Source organism: Heterocephalus glaber, unplaced genomic scaffold, assembly GCF_053883595.1.
Source record: "Heterocephalus glaber isolate CG9 unplaced genomic scaffold, H.glaber_assembly_v1.0 deba00000470, whole genome shotgun sequence".
Taxonomy (NCBI): domain Eukaryota; kingdom Metazoa; phylum Chordata; class Mammalia; order Rodentia; family Bathyergidae; genus Heterocephalus; species Heterocephalus glaber.
In genome coordinates, this window is record NW_028258145.1 from 17,569,046 (window position 1) to 17,596,996 (window position 27,951).

General features: G+C 48.4%; 2 protein-coding genes and 1 pseudogene across 8 annotated transcripts in view; 2 read left to right on the forward strand and 1 right to left on the reverse strand.

Annotated features, from left to right (window-relative positions):
• The window catches only part of Capg (capping actin protein, gelsolin like), a 50,911-nt gene extending 40,073 nt beyond the window's left edge, over positions 1 to 10,838 (forward strand). Inside the window, exon 9 of one of the 2 annotated variants that reach the window (XM_087204319.1) lies at positions 7,969 to 10,838. In XM_087204319.1, the coding sequence (XP_087060445.1) occupies positions 7,969 to 7,989 (21 nt within the window). In that variant the 3' untranslated portion in view covers positions 7,990 to 10,838. Of the gene's footprint in view, positions 1 to 370; positions 4,361 to 7,968 lie in introns of those variants that run through there. The other variant, XM_021258232.2, reaches the window with a different exon arrangement.
• On the reverse strand, positions 2,023 to 27,911 carry Elmod3 (ELMO domain containing 3). Of its 6 annotated transcripts, none has more exons than XM_021258237.2 (13): positions 27,770 to 27,911; positions 26,964 to 27,103; positions 24,994 to 25,280; positions 23,150 to 23,227; positions 22,139 to 22,208; positions 17,160 to 17,228; positions 16,077 to 16,168; positions 14,697 to 14,820; positions 14,372 to 14,494; positions 8,859 to 8,989; positions 3,630 to 3,706; positions 3,296 to 3,339; positions 2,023 to 2,908 (listed from the first exon to the last, which is right to left on the reverse strand). In XM_021258237.2, exons 3-13 carry the CDS (start codon positions 25,045 to 25,047, stop codon positions 2,721 to 2,723), a joined length of 1,050 nt encoding a protein of 349 aa, XP_021113896.1. In that variant the 5' UTR covers positions 25,048 to 25,280; positions 26,964 to 27,103; positions 27,770 to 27,911; the 3' UTR covers positions 2,023 to 2,720. The 6 variants fall into 6 exon arrangements, with proteins under 6 accessions (XP_021113896.1, XP_004844678.1, XP_021113894.1 ...); XM_004844621.4 differs by having other exon boundaries at positions 3,296 to 3,423; XM_021258235.2 differs by having other exon boundaries at positions 3,296 to 3,423; positions 27,592 to 27,771.
• Positions 17,224 to 22,145, forward strand: LOC147829798 (large ribosomal subunit protein uL15 pseudogene; annotated as a pseudogene).
• Positions 27,912 to 27,951: the final 40 nt, after the last annotated feature.

Genomic DNA, 27,951 nt, shown 5'->3' on the forward strand with positions numbered 1-27,951 from the left:
CCGGGCATAGAACTCAGGACCTTGAACTTTCGAGGCAGGCGGTAGAACCACTGAGCTAAATCCCTGGCCCTAAAACATTTACTTTTTATGGTCATTTTGACTTGGAGGAGGAGCCAGAAGTCACACAGGGCCAGATCTAGTAAATAAAGGAGGCAAGGACACCATATATATAATATATATTATATAATATATATATAATATAATATATATTATATATAATAAAATATATATATAAATTAATTGGTACTGGGGATCCAACTCGGGTCCTTGTGCCTGTGTGGCGAAACAATGTATATTTTTACAAGGCTTCTTTTCCATTGGATGGTGCTTGGCAGCAGCATTCACTATATTTTTAATCCACATTGCAAAGGCACAAAAGAGGATTTGAAGAACTGCTTCAGAGAGCTGGGTATGGTGGCACACATCTGTAATCCTGGCACTGTGGAGGCTGAGGCAGGAGGATCACCTCAAGGTCAAGGTCAGTTTGGGCTACAGTAAGACCCTGTCTCAGAAAAAACAAAGTGCTTCAGAAAGTGTGATCAAAGCAAGGGGGATTTTGAAGGGGATTAATGGTACTGTGTCTTTCACAGTAATAAATTTTTAAAAATTTAAATACCTGTTTTCAATTACACCTACATGATATCCTGGATTTGATTCCTAGCACCCCCCTCCCCCCAAAAATGCAAAGGGACTTTTTTGACAGCTGTCCCGAGGTCTGCCTGTTCCTCACAGACACTGTGTTGTGTCTGACTGATGGGCCAGGGCCACTTTGGGGTACAGGAAAAGCGCCAGGCGAGAGTAGCCCAGGTCCAGCCCTCACTGCCTCCGAGCCTAGTGAGCTACTTTTCCCCATCTGCCCCCAGCTCATGCTCTTGGTTTAGGCTCTTGCTGAGTTTGTGCCAAGAAGCATAGAAAAGTCAGCTTTTGGGGCTGGGGATTTAGCTCAGTGGTTTCACCACCTGCTGAGCAAGTGCAAGGACCTGAGTTTGATCCCTGGTACCAAAAAAAAAAAAGAAAAGTCAGCTCGCTGTACATCTCCCTCCCTATCCTCTTCATGAAGACCCCAGGCACCCACCTCAGTCTGCGCAGGATCAGGTTCCCCAGGTGGATTTTAAAAGGGGACAGAGTAAATGATGTGGTCAATCTTACATTTTTAGATTTATGGGGTATCTTAAGTTTCCCATGGAAAGCCCAGGCTTTTTCCCAAGAAAAATACAGATTAGGATTTTTTTGGTCCTGGGGGCCTATGTACTTGAGCCAAATCCCCATCCCTTTTTGAATTTTCTATTTCGGCTAAATTGTTGAGTTTTCCAGACTGGAGTCTCAACTTGTGACCCTCCTGCCTCAGCTTCTGCTTTTTCATCTACTTTGAAAGAGTCTGTCCCCTGCCTTCCACACCCAGTCTCTCAGCAGAACCACAACTGTGTCACTGCTGACGCCGTTCTGAAGCCATGAGCACTCTCGTGTAGAAAGTGTCACTCGGGCCACCGCTGCCCCACAGAGGCCCATGTGTCCCCACCATGCACACACAGTTGGCTCAGCTGAGTGAAGCTTGTAGGCTCAGAGCAGGGAAACAAGAGAAGGGGATGCTGTCCCCAACCTGGCACCGCGCAGGACTGGAGCTGCGCTGCAGGTTTCTCATGGGCCTTTGGCCCACCATGCTTAGGTGCCGCCCATCTCTGCTGCTCAGCGAGGATTCAGGAGGGAGTAAGCCAGGGCCACAAAGCCTTGGTTCATATCTGGCAGAGACGACAGGAAGTAACCTGCAGGGGCTGTGACCAGACGCATGCACCCTGCAGACAGGAGTCAGGGCGTTCCCTTGTGCACTAGGGTGACCATTTGTCACCCTCGGCCCCAGTGAGGAGGACAGCAGACAAAGCCCAGTGTGCCCAGAAGCCAGGTGGGAAAACCCAGCATGGACTCACCAGCCAAGAGCCAGGGCCACCTCGGCCCTCCTGGGAACGTAAGCAGGGGCTGATAACCGGATAACTAGGACAAAAGACAACACTTTGGACACTCACATTATAGCAATTCTTTTATTCTAAAATTGCTGGTTGCAGTCAAATTCCTCCTTCCCTCAACCAGGCGGAAAACATCCTCAGGGACCAGGCAGCCTCCACAGGAGGAGCCGAAGATATGAGGGGCTGGGATGGGGCAGCAGTGGGGTCACCTAACCCAGAGCTCATATCCACATCTAAACCTCGCAGGGACTAGGGGAGAAGAGGTGGGGCCAGCATCCAGCGGAAAGGCCAGCGGCTTCCCAGGTCTGTGCTGCCCCCTGCTGGCCGCAGCTGTTGTTACCTTTTCCCCTTCAAATTCCAACCACAGCTGAAGCCTGAGTATTGCTGGGAAGTCGGGATCGTGGCTGCTTCTACTTGGGAAATCTCCTTCCAGGTGGGCTGTGCAAGTGTCCAGACAGGGCAGCCCCATCTTGCAACCCATCCACTTCCTCTAAGATCCCTGGAGCTGGGGCCCTGCTGGGGGATGGGACGGGATACTGGAGTCACTCAGTAGCAAGACAATCCCTGCTCTAGAAGCAGCCTGTGTGAAGGGCTCAGGCCCGACTGCACATGCGCGGGGGTTATTTCTCCAGCCAAGCCCAGTGTCCTCGTCTCAGCTGTTGAGGCAGGAAGGGACCAACTTGTCAGGGTGTGTGGGACATGGTTTGCCACGCACCCTCCTGAAGCACCAGTGGACCAGCGCTTGGGTCCTGGGGTCGGTCAGATCAGGCCTGAGCCTTCGAATGCGTGAGGTTGCAGGTCACACACGCCTGTGAAGCTGAGGTCCCTGGTGGGAGGGGACTTCTGTGGCCTCAGCAAAGAGACCTGTCCCTTTGACACCCGCGCCAGGTACATCTCCAGGGTCTTCAGCAACTGCCGGGGGTTCTTCTTGGCCCACACTTCCAAGTCTGGAACACAGGATGGGGAGCAAGGCTTAAGGAGCTTTGGACAGCCCAGTAGCCAGGGCCTCAAGCCCAGCAGCTCCAGTGAGGCCCCCAACCACTACTGTGGGGCAACAAAGGCACAAGCATCACCAAAGATGAAGAGAGCACCAGAGGGGAGGCAGAGGAGCCAGGGGAGCCCAGGGACCACACCACACCCCATCTGGGCCAATCTCAACTCTGAAGAGCCCACCCAGGTAGGTGATCAGCAAATAATGCTCGACACAGGTGCACAGCCAGAAAGGGAGAGGAGAGGGACCGGCAAGCTGCAGGGGGTGAGCTGATGGACAGCGGCCAGGAGCAGGAACTGCGGTCTCTGGGCCTGGGACACAGGTGCTCGGAGGCTGAACGCACCTTTGAGGACAAAACTTGCGTCGGAGATGGTCTTCTGCTGGGTCCTCCAGATGTGCGCGAGGCGGAGGAAAGTGGCAACATAGAAGCTGTTCACCACTGGGATGACCACCTGCTGTCGGTTACATTCCCTACGGGCCACAAAGGCTGAACCCGAGTGCCCTCCCTCCCCGCCCCCAGTCCCCAGGGAAGCCAGCCCCAGCCCAGGAGGCCCCACCATGGCCTAGACAGCCTCAAACCTGGGTCAGGAGCAGGAGGAGAGATGGGCCGAGACACAACCTGGGGACCAGCAGGGGAGGAACAGAGCAGCAGAGAATGAGGCAGGGCTGGGACTCACCTGGAGAGGCACTCCTCCCTCAAGGCCTGGATGGCCATGCGTGTGATATTCACAGACATCAGGCAGAAAGGGAATTGCTGGAAGGGAGGGGGGAGCAGGTCAGCGGCTGGCCAGCTCTCCCTGTGCTTTCTGTCATCAGCAGCATGATAAGACCTGAAGATGATCATGGCTGTGCGGGCAGCAGCCAATATCTTGGTGCTCATTCTTAGTTTTCCCAATAAATGTCCTACCCTCTTACAGATGAGGAAGATGAGGTGGACTCCTCAGTCCACCTCAAGTTCCACCTGAAGTTTTCTGCTTTCAAGTTCTCTGTTCCTCAAGTCCACCTGAAGTTCTCTGCTCCACAGCCTGGGTCCACAGCCCCAAGCTAGTTTTCCAGTCCTTGAACATCCTGATCCCTTAAGTCCCTCAGGATGGGCTCAAACTCGAGATCCTCCTGCCTCAGCCTCCTAGAGTGCCAGAATTACAGGGGTGCACCACACCCCTGGCCTGAGAACTTGGATTCTGAGATAAGGGTGGCTCACTGTTCCTGAACTGCTTGTGAACAAGTTTTATGCTGAACACCTGCTTTCCCCGATTTTGGAACTTGGGTCCATGCTAGGGAGATGGTGCCTGAATGATGCGTCCCAGGGAAACCTTGGGCACCGAGTCCCCAGTGAGCTTCCCTAACTGGCAACGCTTTGTATGTGGCACCCAATTTGATGCTGGAGAAATACTATACTGTGCTTTCCGTACAGTGCCTTCTTTCTAGACAGAACTCAGAAGGGGCAGCATCACACCATGACAAACAGTAGCATAAATGCACGGCTGATGACTTCCACAGGAGAGGCTGCTCACACATTAGCACCTGGCTTCCTGAGCACAGCGTCCCTTGCTGACTCTGCTTGCACTGTGCTAACTTGAAGCTGTGTGAATCACGATATGCAGCATCCTGAGTCCTCCCAGCCCAGCACCCCACCCGAGGGAGGGTCTTGGGACCAGACCCAAGCTCCACACAGGGTAGAGTCACTAATCATTAGCAAAAACTATGACACAAGCTCTATTGTCTACAGTTTACATTACCTATCACCTCATTGTCCATGCCACTCCCTGTGAACATTCATCAGGATCACATATGCAGACTTCTCAGCCTGACTGCAGGCCAAGCAGTGTTTATAGACATTCACCTGCTCCTTCTGGCTGGAGAGGGATAGTGCAGTCAATAGCATTTATGCCTTATCTGTCCGTCCCTTTGTATCATCTATCCTGGCATGATATTGCCCCTCCTCTTCTTTCAGTATAAAAATAAATATGGGAGCAGGAATAGGTAGCCACATAAAGGAGCATCTAAACTTAGTGTTCATCCACTCCCAGAAACATTCTTACAAAGCCTGCTTAAAAAGCAGTGAAAAACTGGATTTCAGAGTGAAATGTCTCTTTTCTTCAGCATTTTCCTCAGTCCTAAAAAGTGTTGCCTAGGGCTGGGGATTTAGCTCAGTGGTTTCACCGCCTGCTGCGCAAGCACAAGGACCCAAGTTCGATCCCCGGTACCAAAAACAAAACAACAAAAAAAAACACTAAAAAGTGTTGCCTAGACTAAATCTAGTGATTTAGAGGGATTTGGTCTCAAAATAAAAAATTTAAAAAGGCTGGGAATGTAGCTCAGTGTGAAGGCCTTGGATTTAATCCCCAGTACCAAAAAAAAAAAAAAAAAGTTAAGCTGGACCTTGTGCATATGCCTGTAACCCCAGCTCCTTAGGAGACTGAGGCAGGAAGATCACAAGTCTGATGCCACTCTGGACAACTCAATGAGACTGTCTGGAAAAAAAAAAAGAGGTGGTAGAGGGGCTGTGGCTCAGTGGAGAAGCATCCTGGGTTTTATACCCAGCAGTACACACAAAAAAATTTAAACTGCCTTGGTCAAAGGCTATGCCTCTCCAAGACAATCGGACCCCACAGTTAGAAGTCAGTGGGTCCCACCACACCCACTTCCTTCGTTCAACACTCAGCTTTCCTGCCCCGCTTACTCTCTACTCTCTGATGCACCAGGCCCAGTCTCCTTTATTCTCTGTGCCCCTTCACCAGGTCACAGCAAGCCCCTCCCCCAGACTCCCAGTCAGCAGGTTCCTGCAGGCCACGCCCATGAGGCTCTGGGTCACTGTCTGTCCCCACCTTTCACCTTTCCCCTACTCCCAAAGTCATTCCACCGTGGCCCTGGCATGTGGCAGAGCTCAATGTGCATCACTCCTGGCACAACAGTGCTGCCACTCCCAGCAATGTCCCTATACATAAGTGCTCAGCTCATCTAAGGACCTGCTTTCTGCAGGCACATTTCCAGGTGGCACTGCTGAGCACTGACGGGCTCTTCTGCCTGCCCTCCTGTCCCGGGGCTGGGGGCCAGACCACTCTCCCCACTCCTCCATATGAGTCACCAGCTCTCATTTTCCCGTTCTCCAATGATACTGCCCACTTGCAATGGTTCTGCACGTTTGAAATTACTAAAAAATATCCTTTCCCAATACCACCCTGTTTTTTAGCTCTCTTTTGCAAAAAGGTTCTTTGAAAAAGTTGTTCAGATTTACTATCTCTAATCCTTCCCATCCCCTCTTGCGCTCAATCTACAGCAGCGCCTGTGTCTCTAACACCCACTGAAAATGTTCCCATCAAGGTAATTCTGACAGCATACCCCTCCCTCACCTGAACACACACACACACACACACACACACACACACACGTGCCTCTTACTTTCCTTCCCATCTCTGCCATTTAGTGCTGGAGCTGCTCAGTCTGCACTCATGGCCTGGAAACCTCCCTCCAGGCCAAGACTTCATGGCAGATCTGTGTCAGAGGCTCCCAGAAGTCCATGCAGGCCTGACGACAACATGACTCCAGCCCACTGGTGGGTTTCTGATTTGGGAGGTTTGGAGAGGGGCTGCAGGATGTGTCTCCTCCCTTCCTTCCTTCCACACATCTGAGATCCCTGGCCCTTTTTAATTTTTTAGTTTGAGACAGGGTCTCACCAAGTTCCCCAGACTGGCCTCGAACTTGCAGTCCTCATGCCTCAGCCTCCCTGGAAGGCAGGATTACAGGCATGCACCACCACTCCTGGCCAGATATGCATTTCTAACAAGCTGCTCCCAGGGGCTGATGCTGCTGGCCTGGGGACAGCATCCTCAGAGTCGCATGTGCTGGCAGTTCCATAATTTTAATCTCTAGCCCAGAACTTTCCCCTAGTTTCATACTCACAGATCTAACTGCTTACTGACCTCTCCACTTACACATCTGAAGACCTCTAAACACATGACAGAACTGAACCTCAAACTTGCTCTTTCTTACCAACTGATGCCAACTCCAGTTGCTCAGACTAAAAAATCATTAACTTCTTTCCTTGTCCCCAATTCATATCTACTCCATCGGAAAAACATGCTGGCTCTATTCTCTTAAGCTTGCACATGCAAGACTTGACAGCCAGAATCTGACCACTTCTCATCACTGCCTCTGAAAATACTGGTCCAAACCAGTCATCTCGAATTTGAATAATAAGGAGAGCCCTCCCTGGCAAGGTGGCACACATCTGAAATCCCAGCTACCAGGGAGGCTGAGGCAGGAGGATTGCAAGTTTGAGGCCAGCCTGAGTAACTTAGCAAGACCCTCTCAAAATAACACAAAAAGGGATAGGGATGTAGTTCAGTGGTAGAGAGTTTGCCTAGCACACAGGAGGCCCTGGTTAGGTCCCCAGGACTGAAAAGAAAAATTGTGAGCTGAGCTGGGCTTGATGGTACAGATCTGTAATCCCAGCACTCTGGGAGGCTGAGGCAGGAAGACTGGAACTTCAAGTCCAACCTGGGCAAATAGTGATTTAGCAAGACTGTTATCTCAATAAATAAACAAACAAACAAACAAATAAATAAATAAAATGCAGTTCAGTGCAAAGGGCCTGGATTCGATTCCCAGTATTGAAAAAAAAAAAGGAAGCAGTGGCTCCCCTTTTCACTCAGTGTCAACCCATAGTCCTTCTTGTGGCCTGCAAGGCTGTTGTCATCCTGCTGGCTGCTCCATGGCCTCTACTGTGCACTCTGTGTTCTTTCCATTCCTGCTGCCATCCCTACCATTCCTGGCATGGGCTGGATACCCTTCCTTTGCTCTGGCTTCTCCCTCTGCCTTAGAATGTTCTCCCCCAAAGGCAGTTTGGCCAACAGCCTATGTCCTCCAAGGCCTGTCTCGTCTTGGTTCATGTCTTACGGGGGCTCTGCGGATGCCCCAAAAATACCATCACCCCCTCCCCACCTCTTCTCCTGGCCTTCCTGCATGCCCTTTCCCCTCACGCTTACACCTCCTAACATCCTCTATAACCAACAGGTCAATATCTACTTCCTGTAAAGCCAAAGGAAGCTTCTGTGCTGTGTCTCTGCTAGAGGATCCAGTCAGGGTTGTGCGCTGTTGGACCCCGAGAGCCCTAAGTAGCTGGCATGGGGCATGCTGAGTCCGTCTTCACTCAGCAAGTGAATGAACTCCAGGTCCAATGAATCCAGATGGACACATGGAAGGAAGCAGGTCAGCTGGCCACTACCCTTTACTCCTTGGGAAAACCATCAGCTCTCTCCTGAGAAGGTAGGGCTGGATAGAAAGCAAGAGGCCAGGCCCAGGGATTTAGCTCAGTGGTTCCAGCACTTGCCTTGCAAGTGCAAGGTCCTGAGTTCAATCCATGGTACCAAAAAAAAAAAAGGGCTGGGGATTTAGCTCAGTGGTTTCACTGACTGCTGCACAAGCACAAGGACCCGAGTTCATTCCCCGGTACCAAAACTAAAAAAGAAAGGAAGAGGCCACCAAGGCCGCTCTGGCCCATCAGTAAGTCCCCAGGTCACCTGAAGGCCAGTTCTCCCCTTCAAGGTCAGGAGAACCTTCCAACACCATGCAAGGATGTCATGGGAGAGCAGGGAGGGGAAGGAGCAGCCTCACCATGCGCCTAGTGCTTGCACATTATTCCATTTGATTTTTCCAATGAGCCACCTAAAATCTCATGACTTCCATCTGCAGGTGGGGATACCAGGGCTCTAGCCAGCTGAGGCCACAGCTATTGGAGGTGTAGCTCAGGTCCCAGCACAGGCCAGGCTGACAGGGAAGCCCCTTCCTGGTTTGCCTCCACCGTCCCAAGTGCCCTCAGCAACGGGAGATGTCGAGCTGTGAGGTCCTCCTGTCTGCCAGGCTCAAACACCATACCCTCTCCTCTGCTTCCCTCCGAAGCCCACCTGGATATGGTGACGAGACAGGCAGAAAATCTCCTGGGCCAGCAACAAGGTCTTTGAGTCCATCACCAGGTACAGCAGGTGCAGGAGAGCGAGGAAGCCCGCCCCTCTCAGGTCCGTGGCTGGATTCGCTCCTGTAACGGATGCCCCAGGTATGCTGGTGAACCAGGCTTCCCAAGTCCTGCTCCTCTGAGCTCAGGGACTGGTGTACCAAGCTGCCCTGACACTGGCGGCAGGATGGGCCAGAAGAGCATGAGACACACAGGTCCACTTCCTGACACGCTCCTGTGGCTGGCACTGTGGGACTACAGGAGCCTGCCCCCAGCACCCCAGGGCAGCCTTCAGTAGCAGTGTTCTCACTGCACCCTCGGTCCTCAGCAGTCATCTCTCCACACGACAACCACTGTGGTCCTTTACAAAAAAAGGCCAATGGGGCTGGGCGTGGTGGTGCATGCCTGTAATCCCACACAGGAAGCTGAGGCAGGAGGATCACTGTGAGTTTGAGGCCAGCCTGGGCTACATAGTGAGTTCAAGACCACCCTGAACTACATAGTGAGACCCTGTCTCAAAAAACCAAAACAAAACAAACAAAAGGCTGTCCTGGTGGCCCTGGGAAAAGAGGAAGTATACATTTCTCCCTATTCTTCCCACCAAGTGTATCCAGAAGCCTCTGGAAGGTGGAGAGAAGACAGATTGGCTAGAGACCTTGAAAGACAAGAAATGACACTAGGAGAGCTTCCTGGGCTTCTGCCTGAAACATCCCACCTGAGTCCTGCAGGAGGTGGTGACCCAGAAATGCCAAAGGGGGCAAGCAGAAGCTTGAGTGTGGGCCCTAAATTCCGTGTATTGGAAACTCAATTCCCAAATCTGCAGGCTGACGGTATTTAGCAGTGGGACCTTTGGGGGGTGATCAGGATTAGAGCAGGCCATAGGGCATGGCCTTCAACATGTACTAGGGGTAATACGGTTTTATTTTGTTTTTTTTGAGACAGGGACTCTCTATGTGGTTCAGACTGGCCTCAAACTCATGGTGATACTCCTGCCTCAGCCTCCTGATATTACAGGCATGCTACCATGCCAGGCTGGGTTTGGCAGCATTATACTGAGAAGGGAGACCTGAGCTGACACATGTCACCCCATCTTGCCCTGAGGTGTCCTCCCTCATTTTATGCTGCAGTAAGAGGCCCTGAGGAGATGTGAGCAGATGCTGTGCCATGCTCTTGGGCTTCCAGAACCATGAGCTGAACAAACCTTTTTTTTTTTTTCTGTACCGGGGATCAAATTCAGGACCTTGCACTTGCCAGGCAGGCACGGTGCCACTGAGCTACATCCCCAGCCCAACAAACTTCTATTTATATATTACTCAGTCTCAGATATTTTGTTACAGCAACTGAAAACAGACTAAGAGCAGATCAGAAAGGTACCAAGAAAAAATCCTCTTTCTCTAGCCAAAGTGGCAGGAAAGGAGTGGCCTAGTAAGACAGAACACTTCAGATAACATCCACCCTACTGCAGCCAAACAAGAGAGTCCTGGTCTCCTCCCACTCCTCCTTAGCAGAGGCCAGGTAGGGGCCCGAGCTCTACTCTGGCCTGACTGTAGCGAGGGACCCAGGCCAAGAGGTGAGCCAGGCCAGCAGAGGTCAAGTGGAACATCCAGGGAAGTGACACCCTCGTTCCTCTGCTGGCATGCTATCAGAAAATGTCGCTAATATGGAGGATAGAAGTAAGATCCACAGTCTCATAACATCATACTCCAAGTGTCCAAGATACAACTGAAAACCATGTGCTATAGCAAGAACCAAGGTAATCTCAGGTTGAATGAGGAAAGGCAATAAACAGATACCAATACTGAGATAATACAGATTTTGGAACTGTCTGACAAAGATTTTATTATTTTATTTTATTTTTGTGGTACTAGGGATCAAATCCAGGGCCTTTCACATGCCATGCAAGCACAGTCCCAGCTCCTGACATGATTTTAAAGTAACTATGATAGACAGGATAATGTCCCACTTCCAAATATATCCACTCCTGAATCCCCAGAACCTATGACTATGCTGCACTGCAAAGGCGATTAAGATTGAAGGTAAAATTAAGGTTGCTAATCAGCAGAAAGGGAGATTATACTGGGTTATCTGGGTGGCCCTTATAATAAGAAGGGTTCACAGAAACAGAAGAGAGAGGCAGAAGCACAGAGCCAGAGCGAGAGACATGAGGATGGACTGAGGAGCAGAGACACTGTTCCAGATTTGAAGACAGAGAAAGGCAGGAGGCCTTCTGGAAGCTGCAAAAGGCAAGGAAATGGATTTTTCCTAGAGCCTCCAAAAAGGAATGCAGCACTGCAGACACCCTTGATCTTCTCTAGTGAATCCTTGTCAGACTTCTGACCCACAGAACTAGAAGATAATAAATTTGTATCGTATTAAGCCATTAAGTTTGTAGAAATTTGTTACAGCAATAGTAGAAAATTACTACACCAGTTATGAAATCCCTTTAATAAGCAATTATCAGTGAATATATATACATGTATTTAAATAATAAATTATATCTATACAGTTTGTTTATTTATTTATTTATTTATATTTGTAGAGCTGGGGATTGAAACTAGGGGCTCACATGCTAGGCAAGTGCTCTATCACTGAGCTACATCCCCAGCCATTCATTTAATTTTATATCTTAAATTTTGAGACAGTTTCTCTCTAAGTTGCCCAAGCTGGCCTCAAATTTGTGATCCTCCTGCCTCAGCCTCCCAAATAGGTAGGATTACAGGTATTCATTACCACCCTAGATGCTGAGCATGAGATCTACCGCTGAGCCACACCTCCGGCCCCACTTTGAAAAAAAACTAGTCTCAGTAAAAAAATAGCAAACATAAGGAAGAATCAATTAGAAACCTTAGAACTGAACATATGGTAACTAAATCTAAAAACACACAAGGCTTGGCGTGGTGGTACAAGACTATAATCCTAGCACTCAGGAGGTGGGACAACAGGATTGCCATGAGTTTGAGGCCAGCCTGAGCTACACAGTGAGTTCAAAGGGTAGCCTGAACTATACTGTGAGACCCTGTCTCAAAAACACACCAACAAATAAACACACACGCGCGCATGCACACACACACACACACACACACACACACACACAGGATGGGCTCAATAGGAGAACGGAGATAAAAGAGGAATCTGTGGCCAGGAGTGGTGGCACACGCCTGTGATCCCAGCACTTGGGAGGCAGAGGCAGGAGGATTGCCATGAGTTCGAGGCCAGCCTCAACACAAAGGGAGGCCTTATCTCAAAAAAAAAAAAAAAAAAGAAAAAAAAAGAGGAATCTGTGAATGTGAAGATAGAACAATAGAAATTATCCAATTTGAATAAAAGGGAAAGAAAAAACAGGCAAAGCAAACAAAACCAGATGGAACAGAGCCTCACAGTTCTATGAGGCTTCAACAAAGACTAAACAATGAACTAAGACCTAGCTTTTGCATCATCTGAGTCCCAAAAGAGAGGAGAAAGTGTGGGGCTGAAGATGTCTTCAAGCTTACTTTGAAGACTGCTCTGCCATAAAGAAGGATGAGCTTCAGACATTTATAGCTAAATGGATGCACCTTGAGACCATACTCTTAAGTGAAATAAATTAGACACATGTTTAAATATCACATTGTTTCTCTGGTATGAGAAACCGAAAGTGGAAATAAGGACTGAAATGTATAATGGATATTGGCAAATGGAAAGTAAGTGTTCAAATGAAAAAAAAAAAAAGAAAGAAAGTGTTCATATGGGAAGGGGAACAGGGAGGGGGGAAGGAAGGAAAGGACAAAAAAAGTGAAAATAGAAGGAAAAAAAGGAAACAAAGCTTTTGTACATAGGGAGGGGAGGGGGCTTAAGGGGGGATGGGATAAAATAAAATTTTTTTTTAAAAAAAGTAAGCATGGCTTGAAATTGCTCAAATTTAGCAAAAGACACAAACCGAAAGACTGCAGCAGCTGAGCTGAGATCCACCTGAAGAGACCCATACCATACCACACTACAAAGTCCTGAAAACTGAAGACCAGTGAAAGACCTTGAAAGCAGAGATAGAAAAACAGCTCCTTATGTATAAGGGATGGACCATTCACAGGAAAGCAGATTTCTCTTGAGGAACTATAGAGGCCTGAGGAAGCAACACATTTTCAAGTGCGGAAAGAAAAAACCTGGATGAACTCTATATTCAGAGAACCTCTGAGAGAAGGGGAAATCAAGACACTGTCAGATGAAGGAAACCTATGGGAATTTGTCTCCAGCAGACTAAGAACAGCTAAAGGAAGTGCTTGCAATGGAAAGAATGCGATAAAAGAGGGAGTTTTGGAACGTCAGGAAGGAAGAACAATGCAGAGTGAACGAACGGGTGAACACATCAGACTCTCCTTCTCCTTCTCCTTCAGAGGTTGGCTTTTGTTTTTGCAGTACTAGGGATGGCCCCCAGTGCTTCAGGCAGGTGAGGGAGGTGCTCTACCACTGAGCTACATCTCCAGCCCTTCCTCCAGTTTTTAAAATTAGGTCTGATGGTCAGAACAAAGATTGTAACATTATATACAGAGAGGACAATGCACTGAGAAGACATAGCAAAGACACATTACAGATGAGGAAGACAACAGGGGCTTGAACAACTGGCACTATTAACAAACTATGAGTATATAAAATTTCCTTTTCAATTATGAGTTTCCTCTCTAGCCAGGCATGGTGGCACATAACTAATCCCAGCACTTGGGAGGATGAGGCAGGAGGATTGCCATGAGTTTGAGATCAGCCTGGGCTACATAGTGAGTTCAAGCCCAGCCTAAACTACATAGTAAGACCCTGTCTTAAAAAAAAAAAAAAAATCAAAAAAACAAATCAAAAAGAGTTCCCTTTCTACACACATGTAACTTGATATGGTTTTGGGGAAAAAAAGTACAAACTCCAAAAACAAGGGAAATTATTTTGTTTCAATTTTTAAAAATAAACTTTTTTCTGGGCTGGGGATTTAGCTCAGTGGTTTCGCCGCCTGCTGCGCAAGTGCAAGGACCCGAGTTTGATCCCCGATACCAAAAAAAAAAAACAACTTTTTTCCATAAAAAAGAGGAAAAATCCTAAGCAAATCAGATTCCCAGTTTTATCACTTCAGTGTCTTCCATCTCCTGTAAACATTTTACGACAGCTTGCATGATCTTTCTTCCTGTCACTCTCCTGTCCCCATCAGTCACATTCCTTGCTATCTTTCATTCTTTCTCTTTTTTTGCGTAACAGGTTCTCCTTATATAGTTCAGACTGGCCTTAAATTCCCAGTGATCCTCCTGCCTCAGCCTCCCAAGGGATTACAGGCATGGGCCACCGTCCTTGTTACTTTTCAAATGCTGCAAGTGTGCCACACCTTGAGCCTTTGCATCTGCCTCCCCCAGATGGCCCTCCTCGTGCTGCTGGTGTGGCTGGGACAGGATGCTGTGGCCTCTCACTCTAGTCCTGACATTGGAAGGAAGGCAATCTGCTTCTCTCTCTTACCCTGGAAGCCCAGGTCCTCCCAGTGGTCTCCGTGGAGGGCGCAGTCAAACCTGGATCCCGTCAGCTTCCTGTAGATGGTCTGGAGGACTCGGCCATGCACTGGGTCTTGGCTATCCAGGCCACCTGCCCCAAAACACACCCACACCCCACCCAACCAAACCTCAGGGGAGGACTGGGTGGAGCTCGGACACCCTGTTCTCTGCTCCCATTCTCACCCACCAGCATGGTGCATGCAAAGGCCCAGCTCAGCCTCAGCCTTGGCGGGCAGGTGGCCGCTCCTCCTGACCACATGCAGTGCCTGCTCTGTGGCATCCCATGCACTCACACTGAGCAATGGTCAGGATCAAGTCCCTCTCTTCCCGAAGGCCCTGGTGGAGCTTTGGCGGCCCAAAGAGGCAGTGCCGGAGGGCGGCAAGCCCAGTCCTTCGAACAGTTGGCTGGATTCTCTTCTGGGGAGGAAGTTGGCACAATGGGCAGAGTGCTGGGTTCACCTGCCTTAACCATCTTACCACTGGTCTCAGATTTCGTTCACTTCTCCCAGCTAAGTGGCTGTTCTCAGGGCCAGGGAAAGGGGCAACAACTGTGAGGCACCTTCTGGGTCCTCAGACATGGGCTCTTCCAGCTCCCAGGTTCTTTGCAAGGAGAAAGAGATGCCCCAGGTGTAGGCACCATCAACCAGTTCTCTGCATTCAGTCCTTTGGGCTTTTCCAGAACTGGCTGTGCCACTAATTGCCAAGTAGGGCACAGATGCACAGCCTGGGACACACACATAGTGTGGCCAGAAGAAAGCCAGGCCAAGACGCCCAGTAGGGCTGCCTCAACACTTTCTATGTCATCTCTGCTCTCTGAATCCCTGAATTACACAATCTAGCACCCCTCTCAACTTCCGGTGGGAAGGCAATTGGGGAAGGGAGCTTAGTGGGATTCTTGCAGAGACACCTCTGAGAGGAGCTACAGCCTCGGGCCATGACCAGCACCTTCCCAACTAGGCCGTGCTGGCCTCTCACGGGCAGGCCCACAGCTTCTGCCCTTAGAATGTTCCGATTTTGGTAGCTTCTGGCTCTCTGGATCACATCAATCAACTCCATTTCTTTCTTTTTTTTTTTTTGGTACCAGGGATGGAACTCGACCTTGCACTTGCGAGGCAGGCGTGGCGCCACTGAGCTAAATCCCCGGGCTCAAGCAACTCCATTTCTGTCTTCAGCCTCTCCTGCCTACATCAGGTTTTAGGTTGAAGATCTGAAATCTCTTTCCTGTAAATTTCCTACTGGTCACTGATCACTCAAGGTGTCGGAAAGAGCTCCCCAGCTTTTATTCTCACGAAGATTCATTCATCACCTAGTTCTTAAATTCCCAAATGGTCCCTGGTTCTTTGAGGGAATTTTCATCCACTGGCCATGAATCACCCAGCTCTCTGGATAGTTTGCCTCCTCTCCACCAAGAGCTACCCTGCGAAGGAAGAGCAGGAGAGGGGCTATACGGGTTCCCAAATGATAAGGCCATATGGTTCCTGGGGCACAGTTCCCCCAAGGCTACTAGGGCCCTGCACAAATCATGAGTCCTTGGTCACTTGTGATACTGTGCCCCAAGATTTCTCAAGTCAGGCTGGGTCCTCAACTGGAAGCTTCCATCTTGCTTGCCCAGTGTCCTACCCTAGTGGGAGAAAGGAATTTGCTCAAGACCCCAAACCTCCCCACTGCTGTACCTTGAAGGAGGAGAGGTCCAGAGTCTGGAAATGCTGCAGGGCCTCAGTGAAGGAGATGAGCTGCCCAGGCTGGTCTGAGCTGGCCTGGCTCCCTGGGGCAAAGGGGAGGACACCTGAGGGCTTGTGACAGTAGCCATTCTACCACCAGACAGTTACTGAGGGCCTCCTGGCTGCCACCTCCAAGGCTTCCAGCAGAAGGGCAGATACCTACAGGTACAACCCATTCTCTTTCAAGGAGCTGGCATTCCCCGCCTGCTGACTCTTCTTGGACTATGCTATGTGGAGTCTTGCTGGCTGCCCTGTGCAATGAGTAGGGCACAGACCTGTCCTGCTAGGCTCCACCTAACCCCACTCATCTCAGAGGGAGCAAGTCACTGCTTGGAGGAGGAACCCACGTAGGAGCATGCCACTGATTTGTTGGGTGCCCTTCCTAATTTCTACTGTGCCTTCTTGTGCCTGTACAGGATCCCCCACCTTTCCATAGCCTAAAGGGAACGAACTTCTCATCAGCAACACAGGCGATGCCGGACAAGGACACTGTTCACCGTAACATCTCCCTGAAGCTCAGTGGGCTCAGGCCCGATCCAGATCCAGGTTCCGCCCGCCCATAGCTGTATCCAAACCTGTCAGGAGAGTTCTCGAGACAGCTTGTACCCAGCCTTCAGGGCCCTCCAGTGGATGCCTTTAGCCCCCCTCTCCAGGACCTTGCTTGTTCAGTGAACAACCTGACCAGGCATATGCAGGGACCCAGGCTTCCTGCCTCTTTCCTTCTGTCCACCCTGTCACCTAAAGAGGCTAACTTTGACCAAGGGACCCTGAGGAGGAACTCTGTGTTCCCTCAGGGCTGGGTAGAAGATGGGCAGGGACGGCCTCCCTTCCCTGTGGCACTCATTCCCATTTCCTCTGCAGACAGATGTCATCGTCTTTGGATTGGGGAAAGAGACCTTAGGTCACACAGGTAAAATGAGAACACTGAAGAATTCCGTCTCCTAATGCTCAACTCATGGACGAATTGGCCACATGTGGGAACAGTGCCTTTGCAGCAGCTGCGCCTCGTAGTGACAGCACCACTCCGACAGTTACCTGCGTCTGGCTGGATGGTGTCCACAGCTTCCCATTCTTCTTGGGCTCTGAGCACCTCTGGGCTTACAGCTGCAATGGGGCGAGAAGGAGACCCTGTGAGACCTAGGTGTGTCTGGGCCACTATCACAGATTCCAGCCTTGGCCCCCTGCCTTGGATCTTGTCACCTCCCCACTACTCTTCACATGGAAGCCAGAGTGACCTTCTGAAAGGGCAGAGCTGATGCCCCCACCTGCTCTTCCAAACTCCAGGGATTCTCCCTAACCCTCATGGTCAGACCCACACCAGACAGCATGGGGCCGAAGTCCCTGCACAATTCTAGGCTGCCAAGAAGCTGACATCCTCAGAGTGCTCTGGCCTCTCCCACCTTGGAGCCTCCCACAGCCTGCTGGGCCTCAGTCCCGAGCCTGCCAGAGCAGCTCCTCCTCATCCCTGTCAGATCCAGCATCTCCCTCACCCAGGTACCTTCTCAGCTGCTTCAGTATGGGCTGGAGCCACTGCTGTGTGAGGTGCTGACATCCTGAGCTTACTGCAGGGCTCACCTGTCTCTCCCACTACATAGTGAGCCGCACAGGGCAGGCTCTCCAGAGCCCAGCCCAGTGGCTGATGCACAGCAGGCGCTCAACAAACAAGTGATGAATGAACAAATGAATGAAAGCAAAGTAAGAGGAGGAAAAAGTGAGAGGAAAGAAGCAGCAGGATAGGCTCTCTGTAGCTACCACACAGTTCATTTCTCCAAATCACAGCTATTACCCTGTAGCCGAAATGACCAGTGGCGTCTTCTGTCACTAACTTTTCCGATTTATTATACAGGGCATCAACAGACAATGTGAAACATGGAGACTTCATTACCAAAATGAGGATCTAGCTAGGGTGTAGTGGTGTATGCCTATAACGTCAGCACTCGGGAAGCTGAGGCAGGAGAATAGTCATGAGATCGTGGCCAGCCTGGGCAACACAGTGAGACCCTGTCACAAAAAGCCAATACATACATAAATACGTACACACACACATACATAGCTAGCTTGGGGATGTGCTCAGTGTGAAGGTCCTGGGTTCAATCTCCAGTTCCAAAAACAAAACAAAACAAAAGGATCTCTCCAGCTACAATAGTAAAGTAGGCCAGAACAGCCCCTCTCTGCCTCACAATTTTGGCTGAGGCCATCACATGACAGGAAACTACCTGGCGAGGACAATGGTGTTTAGAGTTGGGGCCCTTGGGAGATGGTTAGGGTTAGAAAGGGTCACTCAGGTGGCTCTCCCATGACTACACACTGGTGACTTCACAAGAAGAGACACCAGAGGAGACATGCATGTGCTCCCTGTTTCTTGCCATGTGATGCCCTGCACTACCATGGGGCTCTGACACCAACAACCCATCACCGAGGCACCCCCAAGACCTTGGAACACAACTGTGAGTCCAAACAAACCTCTTTTCTTTATAAAGTTACCAAACCTTGGGCATTTTGTTACAGCAATGAGAAATGGACTAAGACAGAGCATATGCTTACAGGTTAAAATGCTACCAAACATCAATGGAAAATGAGGAAGAAAAAGTGGTGGGGAAACAGTAGAGGAGAGTTGCTGAAAGCACACTGGACAAACTGTGTGTAAAGGTTTGTACAAAGTTTCCATAAAAACTAGCTGGATTTCTTTGGACAAGTTACTTAATCAACTGGGACTTCTCATGGAGCTGCTGCACAGATGAGGCAATTCTCCAGCCTCCTAGGAGAGTATGTAGGCCAAAGGTCAGGCCTCAATAAAGGTCAGCTATTATGACTGCCACCACTGTGGGCTCAGGGCCAGCAGGGCAGAGGACAGGGGGAGCAGTGAGATGGGCCCAGGTCCTGAATGTCTGATCTCCCTACCTTCAGTCCTCACCTACATACAGTTTCACTGATGCCTCAACCTTCTGATGCCCATCTACAAGCAATCAGATCAATCTTTCAGCCAACACTCCCTCACCCACACTCAATTTGATCAAAGTGAGAGAGGCAGGTGCAGGGTGGGACTCTGCTGTCACATGCACTGGTCAGTACAAAGTACAAGGTCTCAGCTAAGGGTATCAAGCTGGTGATCAAAAACTGGAGACAAACACTCGAACCAGGTGAGAGCTATTCCTGTTCTCTTGGAACAACCCTCCCACCCTGAAAGTGATCCTATCACAAAGACTACCTTCTCTGACCCACAGAGGAGCACAGGGTAGGGGACGAAACTTCAGGACAATTAACACAGCCCATGATAAAATAGCCCTTTTTTTCCTTTTTAAATATCTCCTTTCTTCTGCATTGCTTCTGTTTATAAACTAAAGAGCAATGGTGATTTAATCAGCCTACTAATTTAAATTAGCTAAGAACAATCCCCAAAAAAGTATAATTATTTAATATGACTAAAAGAGCTGGCACAAATATGCTAGTTGTATTAAAATATAAAGTACTTGCCATTTATGATAAGAGTTATTAGTTTATCAGGCCGGGGATTTAGCTCAGTGGTCTCGCCACCTGCTGCGCAAGCTCAAGGACTCAAGTTCAATTCCAGGTACCAAAAAAAAGAGTTATTAGTTTATCAGTGCTGGTTTGGCCACCATGTGGTAGAGATAAAATTCCAATAAAAAAGACTTTGTAGGGCTGGGGATGTGGCTCAGTGGCAGAACAGTACCTAGCATGTTTGAGGGCCAGGTTAATCACCAGCACTACAGAAAGAGAAAAAAAGAGAAAGAAAGAAAAACTGATGTCCAATTAATTTTTCTACATTTGAATATTTATAAAACTTCAGTATTTCTGGAGATTATGTTTTCAGTATATAAGATTGAAAGATAACAATAAGCACTAACTACAATTTATATTTTGTGTAAAGCACTTCATCTACATTTAATCCTTTTTCTTTTTTTTTTTGAAGTCCTGGGGATTGAACTCAGGACCAGGTGTGGCATCACTGAGCTACCTCCCGGGCCCTTACATTTAATCCTTACAAAGTTCCTATCATAGGTGTTCTGATATAATCTGTTTCTAAAATTTACTTGTATTTTGCAGTGCTAGAGATCAAAGCTTTGGCTTTGATCTCTAGTGTGCCACGCAAGTGCTTTACCACTGAGCTATACTCCTAGCCCCTCCCTATCTTATAATTGAGGAAAGGAGGGCTTGGGATTTGCCTCAGTGGTTCTGCTACCTGCCTCGAAAGCACAAGGTTCTGAGTTCAATCCCCAGTACCAAAAAAACCCCCCAAAAACAAACAATTGAGGAAAGGATTAGAAAAATGAAGTAATTTTCTCAAAGCCATGTAGGTGAGAGAGTCAGAATTTAAACTGGAGGTATCTGACTCCAGAACAGGTGCTTCTGAATTATGAGCGTCTTTCTCCATAATAAATTAGCAAGTGGAATGAGCTTTAAGTACAGTATGGGGCTGAACTATGCTGGCAGACACATGTAACCCCAGCACATAGGAGGCTGAGGCAAGATGCCTGCATGTTCAAGAACAGCCTGGATGACACAGTAAGAACCTGTCTCAAAAAACAAAATACAGGGCTGGGGATTTAGCTCAGTGGTTGCGCAGCCTGCCTCGCAAGTGCAAGGACTGGAGTTTGATCCCTGGTACCAAAACAAAACAAAACACAAACAAACAAACACAACTAAAAAAATATTGTACAGCAAAGGGCTTTGTAAACCAGATAAAGCAGGATATCTTTCCAAAGCCTTTTCACATATACCGCATCATTTCCTTCCTGCCTGCCTTCCTCCCTCCCTCCTCTCCTTTCTCTTCTTTTTGTGGTAGTTCAGATTGAACCTAGGGCCTTCACATTGAGCTATATCCCAAACCTTCTCTATATTTTTTTATTTTGAGACAGGATCTTGCTAAATCGAGCCTGAGCCTGACCTAAGATCCTTCTGCCTCAGCCTCCCACAGCACTGGGAGTGTAGATGTCTACCACTATGCCTGGCTATACTGCCTCATTTTCATAGTATCTCTTAGAGCTCTACGTTTTTTTTGTTTTGTTTTTTGGGGGGTTTTTTTGGTACTGGAGATCGAACTGGGGACCTTGCACTTGCAAGGCAGGCAGTGAGTATCTCTTAGAGGATAAGAGAGGTATTACTGCCAGGCATGGTGGTACTCAGGAGGCTAAGGCAGGACTGCCACGAGCTTGAGGCCAGCCTGGGCTACTTAGTAAGTTCAAGGCCAGCCTGGATTACATAGCAAGACCCTGTCTCAGCCACCCTTCCCCAAAAAAGAGAGGTATTATTATTTCCACTGCAGACCTCAAGATTATATGGCTTACCCAGAAGCACACCATAAACTGTTGGCAGAGAAACTGACCCCTGATCCAGCATTGATTCTAATTTTCCTTGAGGAATGATAAATCTACAAAAATCATCAAAATTTCATCTTGGCCAACATGTCATCCAGACTGAGGAAGACCTGGAAACTTTGGGGCCATGTGAGCCACACCCACGGCTGCACTGGCAAGCACCAGAAGCACCCAGAAGGCCAGGGTAATGCTGGTGGCATGCATCACCACAGGATGAACTTTGACAAATATCACCCAGGTTACTTTGGGAAGGTTGGTATGAGGCATTACCACTTAAAAAGAAACCAGAGCTTCTACCCAGCTCTCAACCTTGATAAATTGTGGACATTAGTCAGTGAGCAGACACTAGTAAATGCTGCCAAAAACAAGACTGGAGTAGCTCCCATCATTGATGTAGTGTTATTGGGCTACTACAAAGTTCTTGGGAAAGGAAAACTCCCAAAGCAACCTGTCATCATGAAGGCCAAATTCTTCAGCAGAAGAGCTGAGGAGAAGATTAAGGGTGTTGGGGGGGCCTGTGTCCTGGTGGCTTGAAACCACAGGACAAAATGCTAACAAATGGTTTTCAAAAAGACAAAAAGAAAAAGAAAAACTACAAAATTCAGGACAAAGAGCAAGGGAAATTCAGATGAAGAGTAGGTCCCACCCAGACTCCTAGGGTCCTGGAGGGGTCCTTACCACTTGGCTCCCATCCATTTGCTTCTGCAGTCAGGGACCGGAGAATGCTGTGGTTCTTCAGCTGCGAGATCTGGGGGTAGGGGGAAGGTGACCTTCAGAGAGGGTCAAGTCTGGCACCCCCCAGTACTTCCCACCCACCCTGTACTGAATATCCTTGAATCTGGAGGCCAAATGGGTCTGGTCTACCCTGGTGGGCTGAGTAAAATCAATGTTTTAGGGGGGGTCAATCCCTGTAATCCCAGCAATCAGGAGGCTGAGGCAGAAGGATGGCCATGTGTTTGAGACCAGCCTGGGCTATACAGTGAGTCCAAAACCAGCCTGCAGGGGCTTTAGCTCAACATCGCCACCCCTGCCTTGAAAGTGTAAGGCTGACTTCGAGCCCTGGTTGGGGCGGGGGGGGGGGGGGGGCAAAACCAGCCTAACTACAAAAAACAAAAACAAAAAAAAATAAAGTCGATTATTTTGTTTGTTTTGATTTTGGTGCTGGGAATTGAATCCATGTGCTAAGCATGCACAGTATCACAGAGCTAGACTCCCCACCCTAAAGTCAGTCTTTTTGTCTTTTTTTTTTTGGTACTGGGGATAGAACTCAGGACCTTGCGCTTTCGAGGCAGGCACAGTGCCACTGAGCTAAATCCCCAGCCTAAAATCAATCATAAAGGAGGGACATGGAAAACTTCAACTATGACAGAGAAGCTGTGTAATGTGAGGGATAAGTGTATGATCGCCATGATAGTAAATAAACAAAAATCCACACCACCCATATGAGACTGTGGTGTGCCTTTGGTATTCCTGCTACGTCATACACTCTGCTTCACTGCGGCAATTACAAAACAGAGGTGTGTGGCACATGTGAGCCCCACAACCCCTCTCCAGAAGTGTGAGCTCCTGGAAGTAGAGTCTATGCCCTCCCGTGTCCCCAGGGCCTAGCACAGTGCCTGGAACCCCACAGTAGCATGAAACAGGAGCTTGTATTAGCAGGAGGTGCTGCAGTGTGGGTGATATATGTACAGGGATTCCTCTGAAGGCTGCGAGAGCACTGTTGTTCTTGTCATGTGATGGAGAACACCCAGCAGACACTCTTTCAACCTGTAAGACAGACCAGAGTCAACCTCTCAGGCACATTCCAATTCCCCAGACCACAGTTTACAGGCTGCCCCTTTTCCCAGAATCACAAAAGAATGAATTCCAGAGAAATCAGCTGCAAGAATTACTGTGCAGAAAAACCTCAGTTTAATACGGTCTGAAGAAAAACTGCATGCTGGCGATAGAGCTCAGTGTAGAGCACTTGCCTAACAAGTGTAAGGCCCTGGGTTTAATCAGCAGCACCACACACACACACACACACACGCACCCATGCAGACACACAGAAAAAAAGAAAAAGAAATGAAAGAGAAAAACTCCAAAAACTTAGTTAATATTATCTCAAAAAGCTTACAGACACCTGCATCCCAATGCAAAGTCCTGAGTTCGATCCCCAGTACCCAAAAAAAAAAACTTATAGATTTTTTTAGCACTATTAAAAGATCTCAGGGGCCGGGGATTTAGCTCAGTGGTTCCACTGCCTGCCTCGCAAGCTAAGGACCCGAGTTCAATCCCCGGTACCAAAAAAAAAAAAAAAAAAAAATCTCAGGACTCTGAGTAAGTTAAGTTCAGTGAGCCATTTCCCCTGGCTTTTTTGCTTAACCACACCTTTCACCTACTAGTGTTAAAAATAAAATGTGGCAAAACAATGAGAAGAAAAACATGACCAACTCTTTGCAGCTCATATTACAGATACAAGGCTAGTTTTCTTAATATGTAAAAAGAAAAATTCTACAAATAAGTAAGTTAAAAAACAAATAGCTGGGCATGGTGTTGCATGCCTGTAATCCCAGCACTTGGGAGGCGGAGGCAGGAGGGCTGTCATGAGTTTGAGGCCAGCCTGAGCTACATGGTGAGTTCAAGGCCAGCCTGAACTATATAGCAAGACCCTGTCTCAATAAAGATCAAACAAAAACAATGCAAACACCACAAACAAACCTCCTAAAGTAAAGCTAGTACAAAAATGGCCAAAGGATATGGGCAATTTACACAAATGGAAACACACAATATTCTTTCTTTTTTTTTTTTTTTTTGGTACCGGGGATCAAACTTGGGTCCTTGCGCTTGCAGGGCAGGCGGCAGAACCACTGAGCTAAATCCCTGGCCCATTATTCTTAAACAATCTCACTCATGAGAGAATGCCAAATGTAGCTGAGCTAAATGTAGAAACTGAGATAATGTTTCAGGTACCCGGCTTTCAAAGACCAAAAAGTGTGATAAAACACTATGGTGTATAGAGTGTCAAGGGTTACAACACACCGGAGAGTACTCTGTTCCCATCTCTGCATCTTGATCATACTTGACAAGGTCAGACATGTTTTCCAGATATTGGACAACTACATTCTAGTAATTTATCTAACAGACATGCTCATCCATTTGCAAATGACATGCTTACAATTATAGGGTCATTATTGCAGGACTATTGGCGAACAGAATCTCCTTTTCTTTTCTGTGGTGCTGGGGATTGAACCCAGGGCCTTACACATGCTAGGCAAGTAGTCTGCCCCCAGACCACTACACTCCCAGCCCAGAATCTCCTTTATAGAACCAAAAGCTATAATGAGAGTTTTCCAAACATATTTCTAAAATTCCACATTCTCTTGATATATTTTTTGCCTTATTATTATTACTTTTTTTTTTTGGTACTGGGGATCGAACTCAGGACCTTGCGCTTGCAAGGCAGGTGGCGGCACCACTGAGCTAAGTCCCCGGCCCTTTTTGCCTTATTATAATGATACATCCCAAGCCACTACCCAAATAGGAGTGCTTACCTGTCCTTCTCTTAATCCTTTCTCATTATGCAAAGAGCAAGATTTTTCATTCATGACTCAGAATCATTTGTTCAAGTGAGCTTTGTCCTGGGGTCAGAAAGGGGTTGAATAAGTCTGAGATCTGAAGCTATGAGGAGAGCTGAGGATCCAACTGCTCTACCTCTGCCTTCCTCCCTGGCAGTCATTCAGACCAAGAGTAAGAAAACAGTCCCTGTGTGCCATCACCAGGGTGTAGCAGGTTCCTAGGAGTACTCAAAGAAGTCCCCGAAGACTTTGGAGCCTCAGCTCTGGAAAAAGAAAAAGAGAAAGAAAACTGGTTTCATCATTCAGCTATACCTTTAAGAAAAAAATGACTTTTAAAATCTTTAAGCAGCAGTGAATTCATTCTGAATAAACAAGCTGTCTTGGCCAGATGCCTATGTCTTATTACCCATGCCACTGATGGCAAGGGACTGTGCAGGAGTCTGGTGGCTGGGCAGTCGTTGTCCAAAGCCAGCAGCACTACCCTAAGCTGTAGGTTCTGTTTCTGGGGACAACAGCACTAGGACCCTGGCCAGCTTATCAAAGGGGTGAAGCTAAATAACTGCAACACTGGTGGGTACACTTAACAGAAGAGCTCAGGTTTTGCTTAGGTTCCAAACACAAGTTGGGTTCCTCGGATAGCAGAAACTCAAAATTCAACACAACATTTTAACCTTTTGCAGTTTTGCCCTTTTTTTTTTGGTGGTGTTGTTGTTGGGGATTGAACCAAGGCCTTCACACTGAGCTCCACTCTCAGCCCTTTATTTGTTACCAGGGATCAAACTCAAGACCTTGCACTTGCCAGGCAGGCAAGGTGACACTGAGCTATAGCACCAGGCCACAGTCCTTTCATTTTGAGACAGACCTTTGCTAAGTTGCTACATGGCCAAGGCTGGGCTTGAATTTATGATCCTCCTGCCTCAGGCTCCCAGAGTGCTGGGATTATAGGTATGTGCCACCATGCCTAGCTTGTCAATATTATATATGTGGCAGCTACTTGGCCAGTCTGACCAATTCTAAGTGTGTGATTTTGCCTTTGTTTTTTGATGCTGGGGATTAAACCCAGGTCCTCATGCATGCTAAGCAAACATTCTACCACTGAGCTATACCCCCAGCCCCAATTCTGAGTCTTTCATCTCAGGTTGCTGCCTCAGGAAAAGGGCTGGACAAGGGTTAGATACTTTACCATGGGGAACTGGGAATCGTGGATGCCTATCTCATAAAAGATCTGGATTGTGATTGGACAGACTCACATGCAACTGACAATCATGCTTCACAGACACAGGTGACAAAGAAGGTGACCTATCTGTGGGAATATAGATTCTCTAAGAACTGGCTGCCAGGGATAGTGGTACAAGCCTGTAATCCTAGTACTCAAGACGCTAAGCCAGGAGGATCGCTGTGAGTCCTAGGCCAGTCTGGGGTACACAGTGAGTTCAACTGCATTGAGAGACTTGTTTCAAAAACCAAAAAAACAGGGCCGGGGATTTAGCGCAGTGGTGCCGTGCCCACCTCGAAAGTGCAAGGTCCTGAGTTTGATCCCCAGTACCAAAAAACAAAATATCAGGGCATGGTGTCGCACATTTATAATCACAGTGCTCAGGAAACTGAGGCAGGAGGATCACTGAAAGTTCAAGGCCAGCCTGGACTACATAGTTCAAGGCCAGCTTGAACAACCTTTGCTCAAAAATAAATAAATAAATACCCAAACAACCTGATACCTTTGTCAGGACATACTGATTATTACCATTAAGAAGAGGGATACCTCCTGGCTCTTGGGCTGGACATCTAGCTCAGTATAATTTAGAGGGGAAGGCAGCGACCCCGCGGTTGCAGTATCCCAGGATCTAGTCTTTTCTCACTGGGACCTTGACATCTGCCTCCCTTCACTCTTCCTTTCAGCATTGCCTCCATGACAGCATATGACAAAAAAACACATATCCATCAACCTTGGCCAGCAGGTAGGATGACAGCAATCTCAGGAAGGCTCTTCTGCTTCTGTGTGGAAATGAGCTAAGCAGCGCAGAAGCATGACCAGCTTTACACATCCCCAAGCACTGCTGAAGGCTTCAACAGGAACAGTTACTATCTGTATCAGAAAGATAACAAAAACTCTTGTCAAACAAGCAAGTATTCAAAGTTACGAAGTCGCTCCTACCAGTATTAGGCATTCTGATAGCTGGACCTATGGAAATTGGCCTCCTATAAAAATAGATCCCTCTCAAGCTGCAACGTTAAGGGGGTGTGACTTTCCAACTGCTTGCTGGAATTTAAACTTTCTGAATTACAAAATTTGGATGCTGGGCCATCCTTAAGTACAAAGGCGCACATAGGTGTGACAATCGTTGCCTGATCCTTCCACAAAACCTTGTCCCTGAGCAGCAACCTGTCCCCTGTCCACAGAGTGGGACCCAACCAGAGGCAACGTTTAGGGGGATGGGGTAGGATTGTTGCGGCCACCGCTACCGGTCAGGGAGAGGCACACAGCCGGATGCTTGATTTCAACAGGGGTCTGAATTCATCAAGCAACTCAGGTAACCAGAGGCTGTGGGGGACTCAGGACAGAAACTTTCTCACTGCTTTACGAAAATGAGCCTCCGGAAATTCAGGTAGTCCTAGGCAAAACCGGGACCAGAACCCGGGTCTTCTGCCTCCCAAGAAAAACTGTGTCCTGCAACCTTCAGTCTTGGGCCGCTCCGAGGCTACCGCCCGCACCTCAAAACCTCCCCTCTCTGACCTCCCACTCCCCGCTCACCCGACGCGTTCCCAGCGTCCCCAGCGTTTTCCCGGCTGATCTTCATCTGCGCATGTGCGGAGTGCCTCCCCTCTGCAGCCTCTCGGAGTCCTTCCCCCTCCTCAGAACTACATTTCCCAGTAGGTACCGAAAATTTGGAGCTGTAAAGTGGTACGAGGAGCCGGGAGGGTCAATCTATGTCG

Coding starts and splice junctions, on each gene's coding strand:
- Elmod3 (XM_004844621.4), bottom strand. CDS start 25,047: ATGAATGAAAAATCTTGCTCTTTGCATAATGAGAAAGGATTAAGAGAA. Junction 14,821..16,076: donor TGGACCTCTCCTCCTTCAAG/GTACAGCAGTGG, acceptor CTTCCTCCCCAG/AAGAGAATCCAGCCAACTGT. Junction 3,707..8,858: donor TGTCTCGTCACCATATCCAG/GTGGGCTTCGGA, acceptor CCTCCCTTCCAG/CAATTCCCTTTCTGCCTGAT.